The sequence below is a fragment of the Trichoderma breve genome, chromosome 1 (genome assembly GCF_028502605.1).
Source record: "Trichoderma breve strain T069 chromosome 1, whole genome shotgun sequence".
Classification (NCBI taxonomy): Eukaryota; Fungi; Ascomycota; class Sordariomycetes; order Hypocreales; family Hypocreaceae; genus Trichoderma; species Trichoderma breve.
The window spans coordinates 2147706-2169314 of NC_079232.1; the positions used below are offsets into that span (position 1 = coordinate 2147706).

Genomic DNA, 21609 nt, shown 5'->3' on the forward strand with positions numbered 1-21609 from the left:
ATGATAATGCTGTGAAACAGACAGTGATAAACGCCCTGTGAGATGGAGAATTGGTAACCTAAGCTCTTAAAAGAGCATCTGTTAAGAAAACAAACAATGACAGATAAAATTGAACATCTGCTTACACTAGACCCTTCACCTTCACCGTCTATGAAGAGGAAATTCACATCAAGAGCAAACGCATCCTGTCACTAGTGTACATATATAAGCCTCCTCCTACCAATCCATTACGCGACCTGCACTGCGTGCGAGGCCATGATTCTCCAATCCCAATCAACACGTTGCTCCATCCAGCACCATCATTTGACCCTGAGCCATCATATCGCAGCACTGACCAGAAACCATATTTCATACCAGATTTGATGACTCCCACAAAAGCAAATTTGTCAAGTTTTTCGGGGTAGCCTCATCTGTCTCATTCTTCTATGCGCAGACAGCATCCTGGCTGGCCTTGGAGTTCATCAACAGAGCAACAATGAGACCGTACAGACCTGAGCATTAGGTTAGAAATCTAGTCATTTAGTTTAGTTTGGATCAGGAAATGTGCATACCCAAGACTTCGGCAAAAATAAGAATCAGAATCATTCCGACGAAGAGACGGGGCTGTTGGGCAGTTCCTCGGACACCAGCATCACCAACAATACCGATGGCAAAACCAGCAGCGAGACCAGCGAGACCGACAGAGAGACCAGCACCAAACTGAATGAAGCCAGTGTAGAGAGGGAGATCCTGCTTGAGACCATCGGAGATCAGGACGGAAACGACGAGGCCGTAAATACCAATGATACCAGCCATAATAACAGGGACAATGTCTAGCTAGGAGATTAGCGAGAAGTAGCGCGCATCGAGGATAAAAAGGGCGACTGACTCTTGACGATGAGGTCAGGGCGGAGGACACCCATGGCGGCAATACCAACACCAGACTTGGCAGTACCGTATGAGGCACCCAAGCAGGTGAAGACGATGGCGCAGGTGCAGCCCATGGCACCAAAGAAGGGCTGTGTTATTCGTTAGCGATTTGGTCCAGCATTTCGAAGGTGTGGTGGTGATTGTTTCGTTGTCACTGAGGATATTTCGCGGTGACGTCGCTGATTAGAGTGGGAACCGTGGGTGTTTACTGACCGCGTAGACGGGGCTATACAATCATCAGGTCAGCTCTAGATTCTGGAGACGGTACAAAGACGCGGGAGAGGATGCAGATGCGGGAGGTTGCGATGATGCCGAAAGCTCCCAAGGATGCAATCCGAAGCTCCACGACGACGCTAGGGGGGGTTCTCAACGCGCTGACGCAACATACCAAAGTTCGGTGGCCATTGTGACGACGATGAGTTATCGAAGCGATAAAGACTATAAAGAGGCGAAAAGAGGAGAGGTTTCTAGTGCTCGTGCGAAGCTTCCGAAGTCTGGCAGATGCGCGAGGGACGCTGTCGATGACTTGGCCTGCTGGGGCTTTAATATGTAGGTGGATGTTGAGATGGTTGAGGGTGCCAGTTCCGACGCCGACGCCTGGTTGGTAAGGTTTTGCTGCAGGCGGATTGCTGGCATTACATAATTCGGAGGCGGATAATTACCTCACCCGTTGGGTCTTTGTTTTGGTTGCTTATCCTAATGGGGCAATTGATTGCAGGTCAAATTGGGAGAGCTGAAAGGGCAATCAATGAATTCGTATTTTGCCAAACAATAAATGTTGAAAATATGTTTACGATTGAGCATTTATGAGAGCTTCGTTATTTATCAAGATGTCTTCTTTATTAAATATTCTTCTCCTGTAAGTTTAAGCGCCGTCGTCGGTGATACACATCAACAGTTCCATGACGCCTCTAAGCACGGAACTATAAAGCGGGTGCCGAGCTTCAATACTAACTAAACTGCTCTGTGCTCCGAACCGAATTGCCCCTTTGACGCAGCAGCATTCGATTAAGCAGCGGCTATCTCTCCCTCTCCCTCCTTTAACAAGACACAATCCATCTCCAGCTCCGGAGCACCTGGTCGACAACACTGCCAAATCTGAAAACGGTAGTATTGAGCGATTAGAATGCCAAGTTCGGAGTGCAGATTACGACTCCGCTCCGTGCACGATAAATTCCCTTTAGCACGAAAGGATTAGGTTATTATAAGGCAGATTAGGTATATAGATTATAGATATAGATTGTGACGTCCCCAGTCGTATTCTCTCAGTGCAACTCCAAGCTTTGCCTTGTACGGCCAGCCTCACTCCAGTGTGTGCTTGTTGCAATAAGGTAGGACAGAGAGAAGCTCTGTCAACCAACCGCTTCCCTTCTCCCCTTTCAATTACGTGGTCAATGCATAATATGGAATGCTAAGTGACAACTTCTCCAGCCGCCCCGTGAGCGTCACGGGTTGAAACTTTGAAACGCCAGGGACACGCGCTGCCCAATGAAAGCCAACTCTTTCCCTCTTCATTCATCTCACAACTCTTTCATGCTCGCAAAGGACCGCCGTGTCAGCGCTCGCATTGAATTGACAAGTCTCTATACAGTCTAATATCACAGTACCTGAACATTCAGTCATTGGTAGCCATGGCCCCAGAGCTTCAGCCACAACAGCGCCTCCCTGCGTCAACGAAACGCTGAAACTAAGGCAAACTGACATCTGATGGAGCCCCCTGCACTGCGAACTGCCGTCTATGGCAGTTGGATCGACACTCGCCTCTACTTTTTTCTTCTCCTCTGCGTCCCAGTTTTTGTCCAACCTTGCTGTGCCTTTGTTTACGCGCGTTGATCCAGGGGCTTAATGGAGCTGCTTCCCACGTCATGCCTCGGAAACCCGTACAGTGTACCAGCAAACATCAACGTTGCATTCAAGCGTTTCCACTGCCGTAGCCTCTCCTTCCTCCCTTTTAATCTACTGTAGTACTTAAAACCGTGCTCTTCTCTTTTCTCCTTCGCATCTGTTTTATTTTTCTCGCCCGTAATACAATCTGCGAGTAACTAGACGTACCGAATCCACACATTTCGTCACGATGCGTTTCCAATCCCTCTCTCTCCTGGCTACTCTGCCATCCGCCATGGCCACAATGTCCGCCCTCTCATACTCTGCTCCGCCAGAGCTCCTAGCCCAGGCTCAAAGCCAAAGCAACTGCAATCTCCCCCCGGGTTTTCAGATCAAAGACTTCACAGCCAAGTCGAACGAAACCGGCTCGGCAGCCTCATTGACGGCATACAACTTCACCTTTGTGGATCAGACTACGAGCGTTACCACCAACTGCCAGTTTAATTCGAGCTCTGTTTCTACGACGCCTCCGGGTTTGACGCCCAGATTCGCGTGCGATAAGAGCGGTGTTAGCGGAGTCAAGTTCATCTGGGACAACACGAGAAGGCAGTTGACCATGGTTGAGAAAATCTGCCCTAACACTAGGGGGTATGTTGCATATCAGACTCGTCATGTTATTACATGCCTGTTAAAGTATACTGACATTTCAATAATTACAGTGCTCCTACGTACGAGGTAGCCGGTACAGCGACCATTCCCTTGTCTTGCCCTTCGACATCGGGAACTTGCACAACGAATTCGACCAGTATTGATGGAAAGTTCACCGCGCTGGACCCCGTAACAGATCCCACTCGGGTCAAGGTCAAGTACTGGGTGAGCTAGAGGTTGAGATGGGACCTTGGTAAACTGATGTCAAAATTTGGAGTCATTGTTTGATAGATACATTGTATCTAGGTACGCATTGGAAGGACACAGGGCATAGACGGATACAAGGACATTTCTATTGGCGTTGTACTGTAGACGGTAAAGAAGAAGAATAGGGCTACTGGAGCCGCCATTAATTATCATTACTGCTTGTTAACTAACCATCCAGGAGACGTCATTTCTCTACCGATGGATCCATATCATAATGCTATCCGGTGAATGTCGACTATAGTCTTTTATGAAAATTCTCAAGCAGAGCGGGAGCTGTTAACCCGAGTCAGTCCATGTAATGCCGAGGCCAGTCTTCGCGCGGACATTCAATAGTTTCCTCGAGTGGCAGCAGTGGACAAACGAAAAACTGCAAATTACTACATTATCAAATAGTGCCTTGATATCTCTTCACAATGGCACTCGTACCTGCATAAGCATCCAAGCCTGTATTTCTCGGTAGATAAATGATCAATATATTTGTATATTTGATGCCTCTGGTCATGTTGCTCTAACTACAGCTTGCTGTTATGCTTCATTCTTGTCCACCGCCTGAGGGAGTTAGCCGCCATCCCGTTTTAGCACGTCTCCAGCGCTCTCCCAGCTAACCGTACAGGGCTCAGCGACCCCAGATTTTGCCCCATCTGCAAAGTGCCGCCTGCAAACTTACCTACTGCTAGCTGCCCTGGCACCGGGCCCCGCCGAATTGTGCATGCCCACCTCGTGATCTCGCCCAGTTGCCACCAGGTTCATGAGACCAAGTCAGCCAATATTAATGTCTCGCCAATTCACTTCTTGCGAAAGGGCAGTAGCGAATCGTGAGATACAAAAAAGCAGTTCCGCTGAGTGCGCGTCCCGTCTCGCCAGCGGTTACACCAAAACTGCTTTTCTCTCGCCACTCAGCGTCTCGCTCTCCCTTGCGTCCTTACGTCAGGGCCGGATCCGAAAAGCATCGCGATTGGTAGCCGGTTTTGTTGAGCTGAGACGAAGCGGCGCTCTCCTTGCTAGCATTCTGGCATTTCTGCCAACCCCCATGCCGTCTTCCTTCTCCATGATCTGATCACCGCCAGCGAACGAATTTGACAAATGGGGCGGACATTTCTGGGCCGCTTCGGGCTGTTGCTGCTTGTACAGCTCGCCGCTACTGTCTTCGTCGAGGCCGCTTACATCAATCAACAAGAACCGTTGGGCGCCAAAGAACCGGCGGCTGTTTCGAGCATCCCCGTGGCCCTGTTCGCGGATCTCGAACGACTGGCGAGGCTCGTTGACGTCTCATATTGCCTCGGCACCACGGGCATTCGCAAGCCGTTCCAGTGCGTCTCTCGATGCGACGAATTCCCCAATGTGACGCTGGCCTCTACATGGAGCACAGGCTTTCTCTTTGGCGACAGCTGTGGATTCATCGCTGTTGATCACGGCTCGGACCAGCAGCGTCGGAACGATGAACTTGTGGGGGATGACGAGCAAGGCGCCATCGTAGTTGCGTTCCGTGGGACCTACAGCATCACCAATACCATTATTGATCTCAGTACCATGCCGCAAAAATACGTGCCATATCCGTCGCCAGATCACGGAGGAGAGTCACCAGAAAAGCCTAGCCATGAATGCACAAATTGCACCGTACACAGTGGGTTTCTCGAATCGTGGAAGAGCGCTCGAGAATCGGTTCTGCCAGAGCTCAAGGAACTGAGGGCCAAGTATCCGTCTCACCCCATCCATCTCATCGGTCACAGCCTTGGAGGCGCCGTGGCTTGTCTTGCGGCACTCGAACTGAAGGTGTCGCTTGGATGGGATGACGTGACAGTCACCACGTTTGGAGAGCCTCGTGTCGGCAACTCCCAGTTCGCCCACTTCGTTGACGACGTGTTTGACCTCGACGGCATCATTGACCTTGAAAAGAGGACCTATCGACGAGTTACCCACGCCGACGACCCAGTGCCATTACTCCCACCGGGCGAGTTTGATTACCAGTCGCATGGCGGCGAGATATTCATTTCCAAGTCTGCCCTCTCACCATCTGAGACGGATGTCCAGCTATGCGTCGGCGATGCAGATCCTAATTGCAGTGCCAGGGATGACAGCTCGGTGGAAGGTCTGCTCAATCGCCTTCTCCATTTCTGGGGAACGACTGCCTCTTTGGAAGAGTACACAGAGAGGATGAGCTTCCCGGCGCGGTTCAAACTCTGGCAGCTGTTTTTTGCTCATCGAGATTATTTCTGGAGGCTCGGGCTATGTGTGCCCGGCGGCGACCCTACGAACTGGGGTCGGCCTCCGTATGCGCCTCACGACGAAGAGTTGTAAAGTCGCGCAACGATTCATGAGCATTCGATGAATAGCAAACTAATATATATGAGGAGCGGGTTGTAATAAGAGAGGAGTTGGATATCAATGTCCACTATGGGAAGCAGGCACAGGTACATAATATGGGACTTGGTGAGCGAGCATAAACATGATGAAACGATACCTACCTAGCTAAGAATTCCTTTAAACATGCTGAATACCATTATCGCATTACTGATTTTGTTGAAACATGAATTCTACTAGGCAGATCCAGTGGCGCTGTGAATAAGTAGTATGCCAAGGATACTAAGAATGGATAAAGCGTCGAGAGTAGAAAAATCTTCTCAGACTATGCTTGCTTTGCTTCCTCTTCTCTCATTCGAGCAAAGGCGGTATCGGCACTTAGAGATACTGCCTTGCCGAGCGTGCAGGCTTCCACGTTGATCGTCATTATGTGGAGGGAGGGCGGGAGAGAAATGCTGCTTTGCCATGTGACACGGCCCAGGTATCAACGACACCATGATGATGCCTCGACGTCCTTGTGCGCCTAAGGCGTGTACGAGTACAAGTAAGTATCCAAGGGCTTTATAGCATTATATATACAAGTATTATTAGTTCATACATGAGTAGTGGCATCCGCAATTTATTGTCGCCTGGAACCGGGACCACAAGGTCCCTCTTGCAGCCGGGATGCTTGATGGCAACTCTAATCAGATCGCAGCGCCAAGGACGGAGTCGCAAAGGCAGAGCTCTGGGCGAATCCGAAATGGTGGGGGTACTCATAGTATGTGCCGGGAGGGGCATTTGTGGCACCTGTGACTGGTGATTTGCTCGCGACTTGGGACGTGAGAATACTCGTAGCTTGGATGGGTGGCCGTGATGCCATTGGCCTGCAGAGAATACATCGCAGCCTGTACTGTACTTGTGCGACAAAGCTGTGCCACGCGATGGCGATAAGAGAGGAGGGGAAAAGGGGGAGCGAGTGAGTCACGGACGGGAGCTGACCACAGCCACAGTACGCGTTATTTGCCAGTCTCTCTACCATGTCCATGGCATAATAGCAGCATGAACGAGAGCAGAGCGTCAGGGGGTGCTTTTGGAGGGGGTAGGCTATGGCATCATGTGAACAGCAGAACACACTCGAGTGTCATCCCTGAAGGTGAAGACCTGCACAGAAGTTTGAAGAAGGATGCTGGAAATCGAGTTTGCCAGTCCAAGGCAAGGCAAGGCACGGGGGAGGACGGAGACAAGCGAGATACGGAGTAGGAGGTAGGCCATGCATGCATTCCCGTGCTTTGGGACGGATCGGCTGGTGTAGAAAGGGGCCACTAGTTGACTAGGTTGCCAGTACGGGAGAGCTTGGAGCCGCATCGTCTCTGTAAGAAGCAAGTACGAGTACAATCCAAGTGTGTATCATGAACGCGGAGTCTTGATACATTATGAGTATCCTGGTATTCGTGCGAGTAGGTATACCGGATATGTGGACATGCAGGTGAAATACAGGCATATAGGTACTGGATAGTAGCACATCACATCACCACGGGGCTGCTTCATGCCTTGATACCGGACCCGTGGCGTACCGCGTCCAAGGTGGAGGCAGAAAGCGGAAGATGCATCAGAGACAAGCGTTGGACCGACGTGGCCAGCGGGGAACGATTGGGAGCAGAGAAGGGAGCACATGCCTCGGCCGGGGTGTGCCGAAGACACATCCAGCATTCTTGCAGTCTTCATCACTTGCTTTTGTATGGACGGGGAACAACAGCAAAGCCTCCGTGCGCTTTCTGGAGACAAGCCGCACTAACACGTAGTCGCCGTGTGCTTAGACAGTTGAGCTGTTACTAGCAACGGGATCTGCTGGGACGGACCACTTTGCCTGCTAGCCCCCAAGCGGGCGGGTTTCGTGGGTTCGACTCCATTCCTGGAGGGAGAGGAGCAAAAGGAAAACAGCACAGTCCATACGGCGTACTCCGCGTGGTGGTCCGTACGGGTACAGTAGGTACGAGTACAAGGCAACGGAAATTTTCCTCGTCTCTCTCGAGACCCGGCGCTCTGTTATCGGAGTGGAGGGAGTGTGGATCGCCAGTCCAGATGGAACGATGACTGACCGACAAGTCAACGCTGGCTTGAGTCCTAATAAGCCAATTTACAGCCCCCTGGCCACGTTATGATGCCTTTCCGGCAGGCTAGGAGACAAGGCGCTGGTTGGACAGCAGCACCAAGAAGAGAAAACGAAAAACGGACAGACAAAGCAAGATACCAAGGTACAGACAGCTTAGCGCCGAGAGCAGCAAATAAGCTGGACGGGCCCAATGAGGTGATGTGAGAGTTGCCCTTTGATGAGTGTCTCATGGCAAAGCGGGACTCTGATCACTCGGTAACCCTTTTTTTTTTCCGCCCAAAGAACCAGACAGAAGCCCCGCCCTCTTGGCAGCAGGGAAAAGAACAAATAGGGCTGTACATGGCCCGGAGAGTACCTGCAAAGTACGGAGTACCACATCCATGGAGGTTCAATCAAATTGATGTGTTTTGTCAATACCATACCATACCTTAGATATAACGCCGGCCAACCCAGCATTTCAAACCACAGCGTTGGTGCCAATATGTTAGTCCTACCTTGCCTGCTAAACCCGGTTGATAAGGTCGTGGGTAGGCAGTACATCGGCGTGAGAGACGCTAAGAGCCCTCCTCTGGGCGATGGGAAACCAAAGCTTGGGTGAAGAGAAGAAAAAAAGAAAAGAAAAGAAAACCGCAGAGCCCCTTACCTGACGTGTTTGTTGTACCGGAGACATTCAGCATTGATAGCAATGCTCCTTAAAGGTACCTGGCAGCCACGTACAAGGTACCAGAAGCTAAAGACAAGTACAGGTAATTAAGAGAGCTTCTCAGCATCAATGCGCCAATTTCCAAGTGCAAATTCCGTGTTTTTGTGTGTGTAACAGTTACAGTGGTGCAGCAAAAAAGAGGATAGGGTGAGGGATAGGGCCAAGCTGAAGTGGCAGAAGCTGGATGTGTGTCCATCTTCGAAGGAGCTGTGCTTTGCCTCCCGATCTGCTCTGCTCGTGGTAGCTCCGGGTACTTTGTACAGCATGTGCACAAAGCAGCCAATCTCGAGTACTGGCTCTATACCTGGTAGCCAGGCAACCAGCTGTCGTACACCCAGGTACCGCGCGAGTACCATTCTGTCGAATCACAAGTCAAACGCTGCTAGAGATTGCCTTAGTGCGCTGTGTCGGGCCAGCAGCGCCTAGGGGCGGGGTGCGCCAGGCGGCTGGCTAGGCCTAGCAGGCCCAAAGGCGAGCCAACTCCACTGCAAGCTGGCGCTCTCATCACCTGGCAGTGGGCACTGGCCCAGCACAGCGCTCCAGGCTCCGCCCCGAGAACCCCCAAACCCCAAAACCAATTCAAATCTCAATCCACAATCAAAATATAAACACTCTTCTCGCCCCATCCTCAACCGCATCCCACCTCAGACACCCGCATCATCCTTTTTTCTGCCACCAACGACTCCGCAACCGCACGCCTCTTCTCCCCTTCCAAGCATCACATCACAGACTCTCAGTCACCATGGCCACCGAGGTACGTCAACTCCTGCGTAGCTGCTGTCGCTGCTCCGACCGCCGCTTTCCGCCTTCTCCTCTCCCCCCTCGTTCACGCAACCCCTCAGCCCGCCTCTTTGCTGCGAGCTGCGCGGCTTCGGCCACGCGCGGACGAGCCCAGAAACCACATGCAAATTCCATCCTCGTCCGGCCTCGCCCGGCCAAGCCCATCATTTTCTCTGCTCCCTTTCTGACTTTGAATCGAATGCTAACTTTGTCCCAGCGTGAAAGGTTTGTCCAACAGCTGGCCCCGTGACCCCACTAACCTCTCATGACGAGAATCCAAACACCTCTTCCCCCCTTTTTTTTGCCTGCTCGAACGCAACGGGCTGACCGAGCTTTCCAACAAACAGCAAGACCTTCCTGGCCCGCCTCTGCGAGCAGGCCGAGCGCTACGATGAGATGGTTACCTACATGAAGGAGGTCGCTCAGCTGGGCGGTGAGCTCAGCGTCGACGAGCGCAACCTCCTCAGCGTCGCCTACAAGAACGTTGTCGGCACCCGCCGTGCCTCGTGGCGCATCATCTCCTCCATCGAGCAGAAGGAGGAATCCAAGGGCTCTGACAAGCACGTCTCCACCATCAAGGAGTACCGCAGCAAGATCGAGCTCGAGCTCGAGAAGGTTTGCGAGGATGTTCTCGATGTCCTGGACAAGAGCCTCATCCCCAACGCCGCCACCGGCGAGTCCAAGGTCTTCTACCACAAGATGTATGTTGATTTTTTTTCTTATTCCATTCCCCTCGTTTGCACTCAGATGCTTGGGTTTCAATTTTTTTTCGCCCAATCACGTTTCAGCTCGCATATTTCGAAATTTTCAGAAGCTAATGCAAATCGCTCTGACAGGAAGGGTGACTACCACCGCTACCTTGCCGAGTTCGCCTCTGGCGAGAAGCGCAAGGTCGCTGCCACCGCCGCTCACGAGGCCTACAAGGTATGCTAATACATGCGTTTGCCTGCCTGCCTGCACCAATAGGGTGGAGAGCCGCAGGTAGATTGGAACTGGTGATACTGACGATGCCCCGCAGAACGCTACCGACGTTGCCCAGACCGAGCTGACTCCCACTCACCCCATCCGCCTGGGTCTCGCCCTGAACTTCTCCGTGTTCTACTACGAGATCCTCAACTCCCCCGACCGTGCTTGCCACCTTGCCAAGCAGGCTTTCGATGATGCCATCGCCGAGCTCGACTCTCTCTCTGAGGAGTCTTACCGCGACAGCACTCTCATCATGCAGCTCCTGCGTGACAACCTGACCCTGTGGACTTCATCCGACAGCGGTGAGGCCGAGCAGGCCGGTGAGGCCAAGAAGGACGAGGGTGAAGCTTCCAAGCCTGCCGAGGAAGAACCCAAGGCTGAGGAGCCTGCTCCCGAGGCTACTTCCTAAATCCTTCTTACCTCAACCGCGCTCAAATCTCGGCACAAGAACCGAGGGAGTTGTTTCTCGTTTTTTTTTTTATATCTGAATGCTCTCGCCCTCCTCTACACATGGCGATAGATGGAATCATGTTGGAGGCTGGCCTAGCCGACGCAGCACCGGTACGCAGTGCGTTGCTTCTCTGGTTAATGGGGAGAGTGGTCATGGAACTTCGGATTTTCGGTTTAGGGACAGGAGAGGCGAGTGGCGCAGGGTGCTTGTCCGTCATCACCTGTTGACGGATCCTTTGTTTGGTGTTCGCTGCTAAATGATGGGCACTTCTGTTGCCTCTTTTTTTTCACTCCACCCCCCGTCTACCCAATTTGCCCGGTATCTGTTCCCCTGTTCTGTTTTTTGACATTACCACCTACCTAGTTTACATCTGGTCCCGTTTTTGGCGGATCGCTATGGAAATGTTGTCTCCCCATGATTGTCGTTGTTTCCTGCACTTGTCTTGTTTTCGTCTTTTCCCCTCGACCCCTCTTCACAGTGGTTTTGTCTCGTATGTTGGACTCGTGTGTGTGCCCCGCAGAGAGAGGAAAAAGGAAACTGTGTATTTGCCCCCCCGCCTTCAAGATTTCTACAGCAGCAACCCCTTGAAAAAATGGCAAAAAGAAATTCCAATCCAAATTCCAGTTTGGCCCTGCTTTTGTAGATGTAGATGCAGCTGTGATGTCCCCTCGTCCCAACCTAATATACAGACCTGATGCCTTATTTTAGGAGCTGTTGCTAGACGTCTAGTAATCTCGCAACAGCTCTGCCAGCTTGGTTGCTTGCTTGGTTGCTTAACCTCGGCATGGCTTGATTGGACGTCTGAACCTCTCAACTTCTTCTTCCATTACCTAAACCCGGGTTGTTCTTGCACAATTCGTCGCCACAGTTCCAGTTCCAGTTCCAGTTCCAGTTCCCCTCCCCCCAGTGCTATCATCCCACCAGCGGGCATTCGCACGACTCAAAAGCTACTTCATCGTCATAGCAGAACAAGCCGTAAGCATCTGGTAACCCGTACAGTATAAAGGAAGAGCGTACAGTATAAAAGAAAAAGCCCAACCCCTCTTATAGAGAGAGAGAATCAACCCCTCTTTCTTCAAGAGAAGCAGAGGCGCAAAAGCTTAACGGGAACTAGACAGAATTTTTCCACGTCACTCCCCACCACACTCTTTGAAGGGGTTTACGTCAGGCCAAGGAAAAAAGAAGCTGCTTTGGAAGGGTTTTGCAATCTATCGTATCTCCTCGGGAATAATTTCTTGGGATCCTACCAAAAACGCCATTGCAGGGAAGCAGAGAACTACTTACAAAAGAAAAGGTGAGACCCTGGGTTGAAATTGACAACTCACATCACAAGACAAAAATGAACAGTTGCAGTAAGGTTAATTTTAAATATTTTATTTTATGCATACCAAAGTATTGTGGGAATCTTTAAAAGAACAAAACAGACAAAGCCTTCTAGTATAAAAAGCAAAATCCGACAACATACACAAAAACCGCACCTCTCTCCACCCATGCACTCCGAAAAAGCAAGAAAAGCAGAAAAGCACAAGTAGACAAAGGAAAGAGATTAGATGTGACTAGTATGAGGTTGGTTGTGGTATAAATAGATCGCTTTCCCCTGTAATTACCTATTAAAAACATGCCAGCGTTATATTATGTGTATGCCCATCTCGATTCTCGGATGGTGTAAAACGGAGGTGATGAGAGTCGTCTCGGAATCGTTTTCGTCGTCAATGCGAAGGCCGCAGTCCTCTAGTGTGGTTTGAGGGCTATGAGTTGAAGAAGTCAAAGAACCTTTTTTTTGTGTTTTTCGGTTTTTTACTTTCTTGCAGAGTAATCCTCCATTGTCTAATGGTGTTGGCTCAATAGCCTGGATGCTCTGAGCAGCCTCTTCTGCTTATCCCAAAGACCTCGTCCATGACCGTTGCTGCTCTGCACCTCGTCCTCGCCAGTGTATGGCTTGATGGGAAATCCCGGCCGCAGGGTCTGATACATGGCTGTTCGCGTACACTCGCCCTTCCGCGGGGGCATCATAAAGTCCGGCAGGTCAGCATTGGCTGCTGTCACGCTGGTGCGGCGTTTTCCCGTAAACTGCGTCTTGACCTTGTGCCACAGCCGTGAGCTGCGCGACATGGTGGCAAGCTCGGAGGGTGTGAGGGATGTAGAGGACGCGGTGGTTGTGGTGACGAGTGAGGGGGCGGAATAGTTGCTAGCGGCGGTATATGAGGCGGATGCCGACACGACCTCGTCGCGCCAGATCATGATGCGATTCTGCTTGGAGGCGGAGATGAGGGGGAAGGAGGGAGATTCTGGGTCCATTGTCGTGACGGCTTCGACCAATCCCAGGTTGAAAGCCGCCATTGGATCGGTTGACGTCGAGGTGGTTTTTTGTTGTTGATGGTAGTGGTTGTTGATGTTGCTGATTCTGCGGTATTACTTGGTAATGGGTATTATGTGCGGTTATAATCGAGGTGAGGAGTTTTGAAATCGGCGATGCAATTGGGAGTTGACAAGAGCGCGTATTGGCCAGACGACGCCGGTGAATTGGCTCGTATACTAGCAGTGTCCGTCCTTCGTAGCAGTCGAACTTTTGTCGCGGCCGGATAAAAAAAACAGATCGACTCTGTTTCTAGTTCGACGATTCACAAGCCCCAAGATCTCCCTTGCCCAGATTAACACCAGCGGCGCGTAATAAAAAATAACGTCGTTATCGCTTCCCCTTAAGGCAGCTGTTCATGCCAACCCTTGCTAATTCTGGGAGGATCAAAACGAACTTCCCCCACCAGGTAATCTCTCGATGGCGTTGGTGACGTCGACAAGGTACCAGGAATTAAAATAAAAAAAGACCTGAGGCGAGGGAGGGGTGGAAAGAAATAAAGATTATAGTGGTAGCAGGGAAGTGTCAAGCCGAACGAACGGTGGCTTCGGAACGCTCCGAATGGAAACAGCTGCGCCTTTTTGCCGTTTCTCGTGTCGTTCGTCTTGTCTTCTCTCTGGTACGAGTATTGCCAAAAAAGAGCTGCAGCGGGAGGGATTCCGTCTGTCCGTTGATTTTATTAACCTCGCTTCGCTTCTGCGGGTGGAGGCCGAAAAGAGGAAATCCCGTAATGCAAAGGAAATCTCGTAGCGCCACTTGGGACAGGTTTGGCGGCTTGTTACTGGTGAGCGGCCGATGAAGCTCCACCGGGGAGCTGGAGTAGGAATCGAATAAGACGCAGGCGAGCGGGCTTCCTTTTTGCCAGTTGCGGGTGGCACAAAGGAGGATCAGAGAAGAGGATTCAGAGAAGAAGTAGAAAAAGGAGGAGGAAATGAAATGAAGAATAATAAGGTCGTGTGCGTGCGTGAGATCGGAATGGTTGGCTTGCAGGATAGAAATACGAGCCGGGGGGGAGAAACAAGACAAGATGAAGAAAAAATACCGTCCATCGTTGAAGTGAACCGAAGGGCACTAGCACTAATATGAGAACCAAATATGAGGGAGGGAGGGAAGAGAGACAAGATCAGTGGCGCTAGACAGGGAACAGGGCCGGAAAGTGGAGCGGCGCAGGGGCGGTTTCAGTGGTCGGAGTCGCTAGTGGACGCTGGGCTCTGGGGGAGATTCAGGGTGGGTTGGATGGCTGGGCTGATCGCAGGTGGCGGCAAGGCATGTGAGCCAGTCACCTTCAGGGACGGTTCGGCTGCTGTAGGTCAGGTATTTGATTGCACTGTAATGTACTGTAGCAGTTGAGTTGGTTGAGTGCTGGAGGTGCACATGTGCGCAGGTACAGGCAAGTACCCGGCCGTGTTCTGTGGGGAGCCGGCCTGGCAAGGGATTGAAAGGAGTTTGATTTCCATTAATGTCTCGGCCGTTTAAATTGAGCACGGCCTGGTGATGATCTGTAGCGTGCCTCGATGTATATTGCAGTTCAGTCCGAGTACTCGTCCATACAGTATGTTGCTTACTGTAATGTCGCCATATTCAATGTTCTTTTTCTTCTTCTTCGTCTTCTCCGTCCAAATGCCGGAGGGTGGTGGGCTGCTGCCGCTGACTCTGACCATCTTCGCTCTCTCGCTCTCTCGGCTTCTGTGCCGCATCGGACAATCCATGGATCATCATCAATTGGGTTAATGGGATCGCCGTACAGTATCAAAGTCTCGACTCGGTCCAGCCAAATTCTTGATTGCCATCCGATCCGGTGGAAGTTTGCTCCTCCACGGAGTACTCCGACTCGGGCCTGCTAAGACCTTAGCGGAATGGTATCGCCACCAGCCGCTCTTGACGACGAAGAATCAGAATGCATCACCGAGCCAAACCCATTAGCCGCCCCCCAAGTAGCCGAATAGTCGTGTGCTCCGTTCGCTGCTAAGTCGGGGCTTGACGACATCGCGGCTTTCAATGCCTTCGCTTTCGCGCCAAGTCGGCTAGCCGGTTGATGAGCAACGGGGAACAGGGAACATCGAATCCTTCCCTTCGCGCCGGACTGTTTTTAATCTGCCGTGCGAAAGCCCAACAAGTCACTGTATCTCTCTTCTATCCCCAGCCCATCGTATCGTCTAATTAATGAGATTGAGCAAATCCTTGGCCCGTGTTGCTGCTTGTTTCTACAAATAGACGCGGGCGGCGGCGAGTAAGGGCAGGGCTGACGATGGACAAATATCGGCATCGTCCCCGAAATAACATGGGACGTGCCAAAATACCTCCTCTCTCTCACTCTCTGCCAATGGATTGAGGCACAGCAAAAATTGTCTCACAAAATTCCACCCTCCCTTTTTTTATCCAGCACCGTCAGTCGGCTGGCGGTCACGAGCCAAACCCGATTCACCACATGGCACACCTTCATCTCCCCCCTCCTCCCGTGATGCAAACAAGGCATAAAAAGTGGTGTAACTTGGTAGCGAGGCAAACAAACGGCGCGGGAATCTCAACCGCCGACTTACAGTACTACCGTCAGCCTATAGGAATGAATCTCTTGCGTGACTTGCAATACCGGTACTGCCGTCCGCCTACATGCACCGTACCAACGAACTTGAACTGGCCGCGGCTTGCGCTAGAAAATGAGCACAAACGCCGCTTCGGCATCTGGTTGGGTGTCATCGACCTTCGATTATATGGATCGTCCACGACCGCATTAGCGTCTGGAAGCTTTGTCGCTGAGTGGGAGCGAAGAACGCTTGTCGCTTAGTGGGAGGAAATACCGGTTCGTTTTTTTCCTGTCGTCCCCCGTTTGGGTGGTGTGATCAACGGCTTTGCACGAAGTGAGCCGTTTGGGTGTACCACGCTGGGATGCCGAGTGACACAGAGACTGTGATGAGCACGCAAGGCACGAAAATGAACCGCACAGCCTCTTGATTCGCCTGAGCCACAAATGACAGTAAACCCGTCTTTGGTTCGTCGAGATTGGAGGGCAGGGAATAGAGCACTCCACATGAAGCTCCTCGCTTGCTGGTGCTGGTGCTTGGTGTACATGCGACACCAGCCATGTGATGGACGCCCATATATGTAAGGTTCGAAGTATTCCTAGATGAGCACACAACAACTTTCACGGTCAACATCAAGTGAAGCAAGGCGGTAGGTGCCCTAGAGTTGTATTCATGTATAGTCATTCAGTAAGAGGCAGATCACGACACCTTCTTTTTTTTTCTGTTCCCTCTATGCCGCTGCACTTGGCTGCAATGTCTCCCAGCCTCCCATCTCTTCCTCTCCTCCTTCGTTCAATGAATCTAGTAGGTCCACGGGGCCTTGGTTTGCCTGTCTTGATCGCTGTGGCAAGGTGGGAGGTCCTCTAGCCGCCACCCTTGTATTTGTGCTTGTAGTTGTGTTCATGCCCACGTTCAACGGAGGTTTGGGCGGCGCAATGGGCTTTTTCCCAGTAGTTGAGATTGCTGGTCGCGTCTGCCACTGCACATCGTCTGGTTTTGCAACCATCGTTGAAGCGCGAGCAGGCAGCGGCGGGTGGAAATCATCGCCGCCATGTGCAGGCTGGTTGCGTCCGCCCCCTGATGCCAGCGACGATGTTGAAGCTGGGGATGTGGACAGCAGGTGTGCTGGCTTCTTCGCCACAGGCGGCGCAGACTTCCCAGCTTTCAGCTGCTGAGACAGCTGCGATGTCTGAGAAGCTGAGGAGGCCGGTCGAGGCTGTATCCACAGTGGTTGAGTCCCTGCTCTATCAGCTCCTCCAATTGCCCCCAGGGAGGTCGAACTCGCTGACTTGATGCCCAGCCCTGTATTCGAACCCATGTCCAAAGTTGTCGCTGAACGGCGAGGTGGTGGAGGAGGAGGAGCCACCCCAGACCTGTCTCCGTGAGCACTCCGCGTGCTGTCACCGTCTCCAATCTTCATTCGTCCCACTTGGGCAGGGAGAGTGGCCGGGTCATATTGGGGAGGCAGCTTCCTAGGTCCACCAGGCCCAGCTGAAATCATCCCCCTCGGAGGCATCACCTTTTCATACGGCGAGCTGGATATGCTAGAAAGGGACGCCCCTGGTGACGACCGCGAAACTGATATCCAGTCTAACTCTTCGCCCTGACCGAAAGGATTTGATGGGCGGTTTGGATTCAGGGCCATCTGCTGACCGTCTCGCCCGCTAGGTATAGGTATCTGTGCTCGAGCCGGCTGTCGATTGTCGAGCCACCACTTTTGACGGTCTGAGCTTGCCGGTGGGAGACCTGGCTCGATGGCGTCGTATCCAATGAGGTCTTCATCTTCCGTATCTTCTCCATCTCCGTGTGCCGCCGAGTCCCCAACTTCAATCTTACGCCGATCATACAACTCATGGCTGATGGCGTTTCGTTGAGCCTCGTTAATGAGACTAACTCGGCAATCAAATGTAGCGTAAACGGGCCTGTGGTCTGAGAACAACAGTGGTGCTGAATCGTACGCCGTTTGGCGGAGAATGGCTCCCTTTCTTAATACTCTGTCTGTCCAGGCTGGTATTCTTGCCTTCTCACTACAGGACTGTCAGCACAACTGCATAGATCTTTGGCTGGGAGAAGAGGAAAAGGAGCATCTGCTTACGAAGTATCGTAGACCTCGGTTCCAATGTCGAATCTATAAGTAGGCATGAAGCTAATACGAGCTTCCGAATAGAATTGGAACGCGAGTCCAGCCACCATTTGTAAATTCAGCTGGTCATTCTCGTACATGGTTTGCAGGTCTCGTTTCTTCACCAAGCCGCGGACAACCTCTGAACTGAGCCCGATGCGATAATTGAAATCTCCAAGCCAAATTATGGCATCTAGTTGCATGAGTTAGCGTCCAACATCCTTTTTTCTCCTTATCATCTTCCCCTCCCAGACAGAATGACATACCATGATCCTCGATACCTCGATTCCTCTGAAATCTTAGGCCGCCGTGAATCGTTGCATAATCTCGATTTCGTTCATCGTAATTGGAAAACCCTGCCGCCAAATGCGCCGTCACAAAGCATATATGGGTGTTTGCATAGTCAAATCGAATAGCAACAGCTCCCTTATTTCCGGCCATCCCGGACAAGCCTGTTTTCTTGACACTTCCCTCGACATTCTTAATATGATCAAGAGAGGATGATTTTACAAAGATGCACAACGCCGCTCCCACGAGTTGTCCACTCCGCAACAGGACATATTTATGTCCTCCTAGACTGGCTTGTCGCTGGTTCAGAGCTCGTTTGACGGCTGATTCCCAAAGGCTTTTTCTGGTTGGGTCGCTGTTCATAATCTGTTGTGGGCTCAGCTCAACTATCTCCTGAAACGCAACAACAAATATCTCTGGCTGTGATGACCCAAGTGAAGGCGGGAATAGCCATGGTGATAAGTCGTGGTCGATGCCTTCCGTACGTCCGTTCAGGTTGAACGTACCAACCCAGATGCTGATATTCTTGAACGACGTAAACTCTTCGCTTCTCCTCGCCAACTCCAACGAAACGTAGTCGCTGATGGGGTCAAACAAATGAACGGGGGCTTGTCCGACCAAGAGACCAAGCAGCATGTCAATGGTAATTTGTCTCGACGGATCTATAAAGTTGTTGTGATAGATACGCTGAGCAGACTTTCGCAAGTCTGCCATTGCGCCAGACAGTGACATTTTCCCGTGTCTTGTGAAGGAAGTCTTCAAGGCTCCGGTTCCAGCATAAGTCTTGGAAAGGGCATCACCGTTGTCAGCCCAAAGGCTGGAGTGTCTCATCCAGAAATCGGAAGCCGCAAATTCTCCTCGATGGCCCAAGAATGCCTCGACGGCCATTTGGGATATCAGAGTCTGGATCAGATTTGTTCGATCCAGACAATCCAAGCAATTGGTGCGAAAGACACCCTCTTGTTGAAGCACCACCACCATGCGCTCACCACTCCTCTCGCCGGAATCGTTATGGCTCTCAGCCAAGTAGTAGGCGAAGCCATCGGCAGAATTCTCAATGTATCGGCGGATCCCGCGCGCAGCCTCGTATCCTGCCGGCCCTTTGGTCTCCGCGTGAAAGTCGTAATGTGTCTCACGTAGCAATGCGTGATCCTCGGACTGGTGTTGGCCAGGCCGACTCAAGGGGGAGCGTCTGATGCACTCCCGATACATGGTCGCAAGTTCGACTTCGCCCGGCTTAGTTTCGCTCAGGAGGTTAACCACATGAACGGCACCATAAGATTGCTCGAGATCCTCGAAATGTTTGTTGAATGTGGGCTGCGTCGCATCTAGTGGTCGAGTAATGGTGATTTTTTGTCGGCCAGGTATCAGATCCGCCGCTTGTTCCCAAAAGACTGGCACCGACCCTCGAACCTGAGCGTAAGAGAATAAAACACCCGTAGGAGACCAGAAAGTTGTCTCTGTTTCGACAAAGTTTGCAACATTGCCATTGTCATCCATGCCTCTTGCGTTAAATCGAGTGCCTGCCCGCCGGCACGACAGTCGTGAAATCAGTGTCAAAAAGGACGGCATGCCACTCCTAGACGCCTTCAAGGGAGACGAGCTCTGTGGGATGGTCATAGTCTTACAAAAGCCGCGGATGGCAGACGTGAGGATGCGTGATGAATCCAGCGCCTCACGTTCCTGGGGCATCAACCGAGAGCGAAATTGAACCAATGGGCTGATCATGAAGGAGTTCCACAGGTAGGTGTCGTCAAAGTTGTCTATCTCAAAGGAGTTTGAGTTGATCGGCCTTACAACTACGAGTCAGCTCAAGTCACCAGATCAACGCACTCTGTGTAGGCCATACCGGTCTTGTACTCTGTTGGTGAGGTCAAAATCCGTGCTGTAGTAAAAAGACCCGTTGCTGAGCAGCCTGCGCAAGTCATGACACGGATGCTCAACGGCCACCTCTCTCCGACTCAGCCCTTGGCTGTAAGGCGATGATGAGTTATACCCAAACACATCCGATGAATCATCCAGCGACTCCAGAGGCACAACATCGTCGTAGTCAGCGCTGCTTAAGCAGTAAAAATCCACACTCGCAATCCGCTCCACGGTCTCGCCGGGCCGGACCGTTGCGGCCCTGACGGCATGAGTGATGACGGAGAGAAACACTTCTCCATTGATTGCAATCAGGCCCAAGGTGCCGTACACAGGCCGCGACGTCAGCGGACGGTAGTCTTTCAATAGCTTCTTGGATATAGGAGAAAATTCCACCATGCATTTGGCAGCCGCATTCTCGCCTCCGCGCGGCTTGCTGGACGGCAGCGAAACAGGAGAGCCGCTGCCAAACGCCTCGCTCGCCGACGAGCTGTAGCGCAGGATCAGGGCATGAGACGACGACACAATGGCGATGGACCGGTGCGGATAGTCGCGGATGAACAGCTCGCTCGACTTCTCAGGCGCAGGAGCTTGCGCGCTCCACGAGCCCGGCGGATTATCCATGATGGTGATGGACTCGTGGCATCAAGTGCCAAGTTGGGCGTGCAGGGGGGCTCAGAGCAGGAAGCAAGCGGACTTAGGGTCCCTGTTGATCCATGGTCTCCTGGCAATTGAGTGGAGCGATCGCGGGCCTCGCCTTGCAGCTGTCTTCGGTGGGTTTACGCTCCCTCTTTGGTTTCTCTCTTCGTAAGCAATTGTGATTCTCGAGCAGAGATGGCTGTTGTTGTGCGGTGGTTGTCGGTAGTTGTTGTAGCGCGCTATGTCATTGGTGACATAGCCCGGCTAGGAGCTTACCTTTGGCGCAGCTGAGCTATCAAAGTGGCTCACTTTATCAGTGCGGAGGCAATGCTTTTTGATGCTGTCAGCCTTGCGCCTCGATTCGGTCTCCCCATTTCCACATTCAAAGGACAGGAAAAAAAGCAGCACATAGAGTGAAACGACGTTACGATACAATTGCATTTATCGAACTGTCAAGTCAAGGAGATAGACACCGTAGGCGTTGAGGGAAAGACTCCGTGTAAATCTTGAAACCCAAGGGCCCAGCCCACCCTACACTATGTGCAAAGCAGCATGGAATTCTATCTAAGTGAAAACTCCATAATACTGCAAGGTAGTACAAACACAATCTCAAAAGAGGCTCTATGAAGTAATTTATGATGATTACAGTTAAGGATAATGAATTGTGAACTGCCAAGGTAGATACTACATAATACCAAGCACCTGGTAATATCACAGCTCGCATCTTATTCCATATATACAATCTCTGGCAAAGCGCTGGGTGAAACATTACAGTCAAAACAAGATTCGACATTGCTTGACAAATGGAAACGGATTCGCCTCTATTCTGCTTCAAGTACAATGCTGCTGGACATATTGCCCAGGAATTGTCTCTT

General features: G+C 51.6%; 6 protein-coding genes across 6 annotated transcripts; 3 read left to right on the forward strand and 3 right to left on the reverse strand.

Moving 5' to 3' along the window:
• Positions 1-423: 423 nt before the first annotated feature.
• T069G_00688 (ATP synthase subunit C domain-containing protein) lies at positions 424-1314 on the reverse strand (the record flags this gene model as incomplete). Its single annotated transcript, XM_056167898.1, has 5 exons — positions 424-491; positions 552-812; positions 869-998; positions 1123-1135; positions 1298-1314. The coding sequence occupies 5 exons, from the start codon at positions 1312-1314 to the stop codon at positions 424-426; spliced, it is 489 nt and encodes a 162-aa protein (XP_056033214.1).
• A 1669-nt stretch (positions 1315-2983) lies between these two features.
• T069G_00689 (uncharacterized protein) lies at positions 2984-3615 on the forward strand (the record flags this gene model as incomplete). Its single annotated transcript, XM_056167899.1, has 2 exons — positions 2984-3381; positions 3453-3615. 2 exons carry the CDS (start codon positions 2984-2986, stop codon positions 3613-3615), a joined length of 561 nt encoding a protein of 186 aa, XP_056033215.1.
• A 1116-nt stretch (positions 3616-4731) lies between these two features.
• T069G_00690 (lipase (class 3) domain-containing protein) lies at positions 4732-5946 on the forward strand (the record flags this gene model as incomplete). Its single annotated transcript, XM_056167900.1, has 1 exon — positions 4732-5946. One exon carries the CDS (start codon positions 4732-4734, stop codon positions 5944-5946), a length of 1215 nt encoding a protein of 404 aa, XP_056033216.1.
• Positions 5947-9489: 3543 nt separating this feature from the next.
• On the forward strand, positions 9490-10902 carry T069G_00691 (14-3-3 protein domain-containing protein; the record flags this gene model as incomplete). The annotated part of the gene is made up of 5 exons (XM_056167901.1): positions 9490-9501; positions 9745-9752; positions 9875-10228; positions 10364-10451; positions 10546-10902. The coding sequence occupies 5 exons, from the start codon at positions 9490-9492 to the stop codon at positions 10900-10902; spliced, it is 819 nt and encodes a 272-aa protein (XP_056033217.1).
• Positions 10903-12771: 1869 nt separating this feature from the next.
• Positions 12772-13284, reverse strand: T069G_00692 (uncharacterized protein; the record flags this gene model as incomplete). The annotated part of the gene is made up of 1 exon (XM_056167902.1): positions 12772-13284. The coding sequence occupies one exon, from the start codon at positions 13282-13284 to the stop codon at positions 12772-12774; it is 513 nt and encodes a 170-aa protein (XP_056033218.1).
• Positions 13285-16552: 3268 nt separating this feature from the next.
• On the reverse strand, positions 16553-20719 carry T069G_00693 (sacI homology domain-containing protein; the record flags this gene model as incomplete). Its single annotated transcript, XM_056167903.1, has 8 exons — positions 16553-17038; positions 17087-17294; positions 17352-17849; positions 17918-18137; positions 18211-18939; positions 19033-20024; positions 20082-20204; positions 20259-20719. 8 exons carry the CDS (start codon positions 20717-20719, stop codon positions 16553-16555), a joined length of 3717 nt encoding a protein of 1238 aa, XP_056033219.1.
• Positions 20720-21609: the final 890 nt, after the last annotated feature.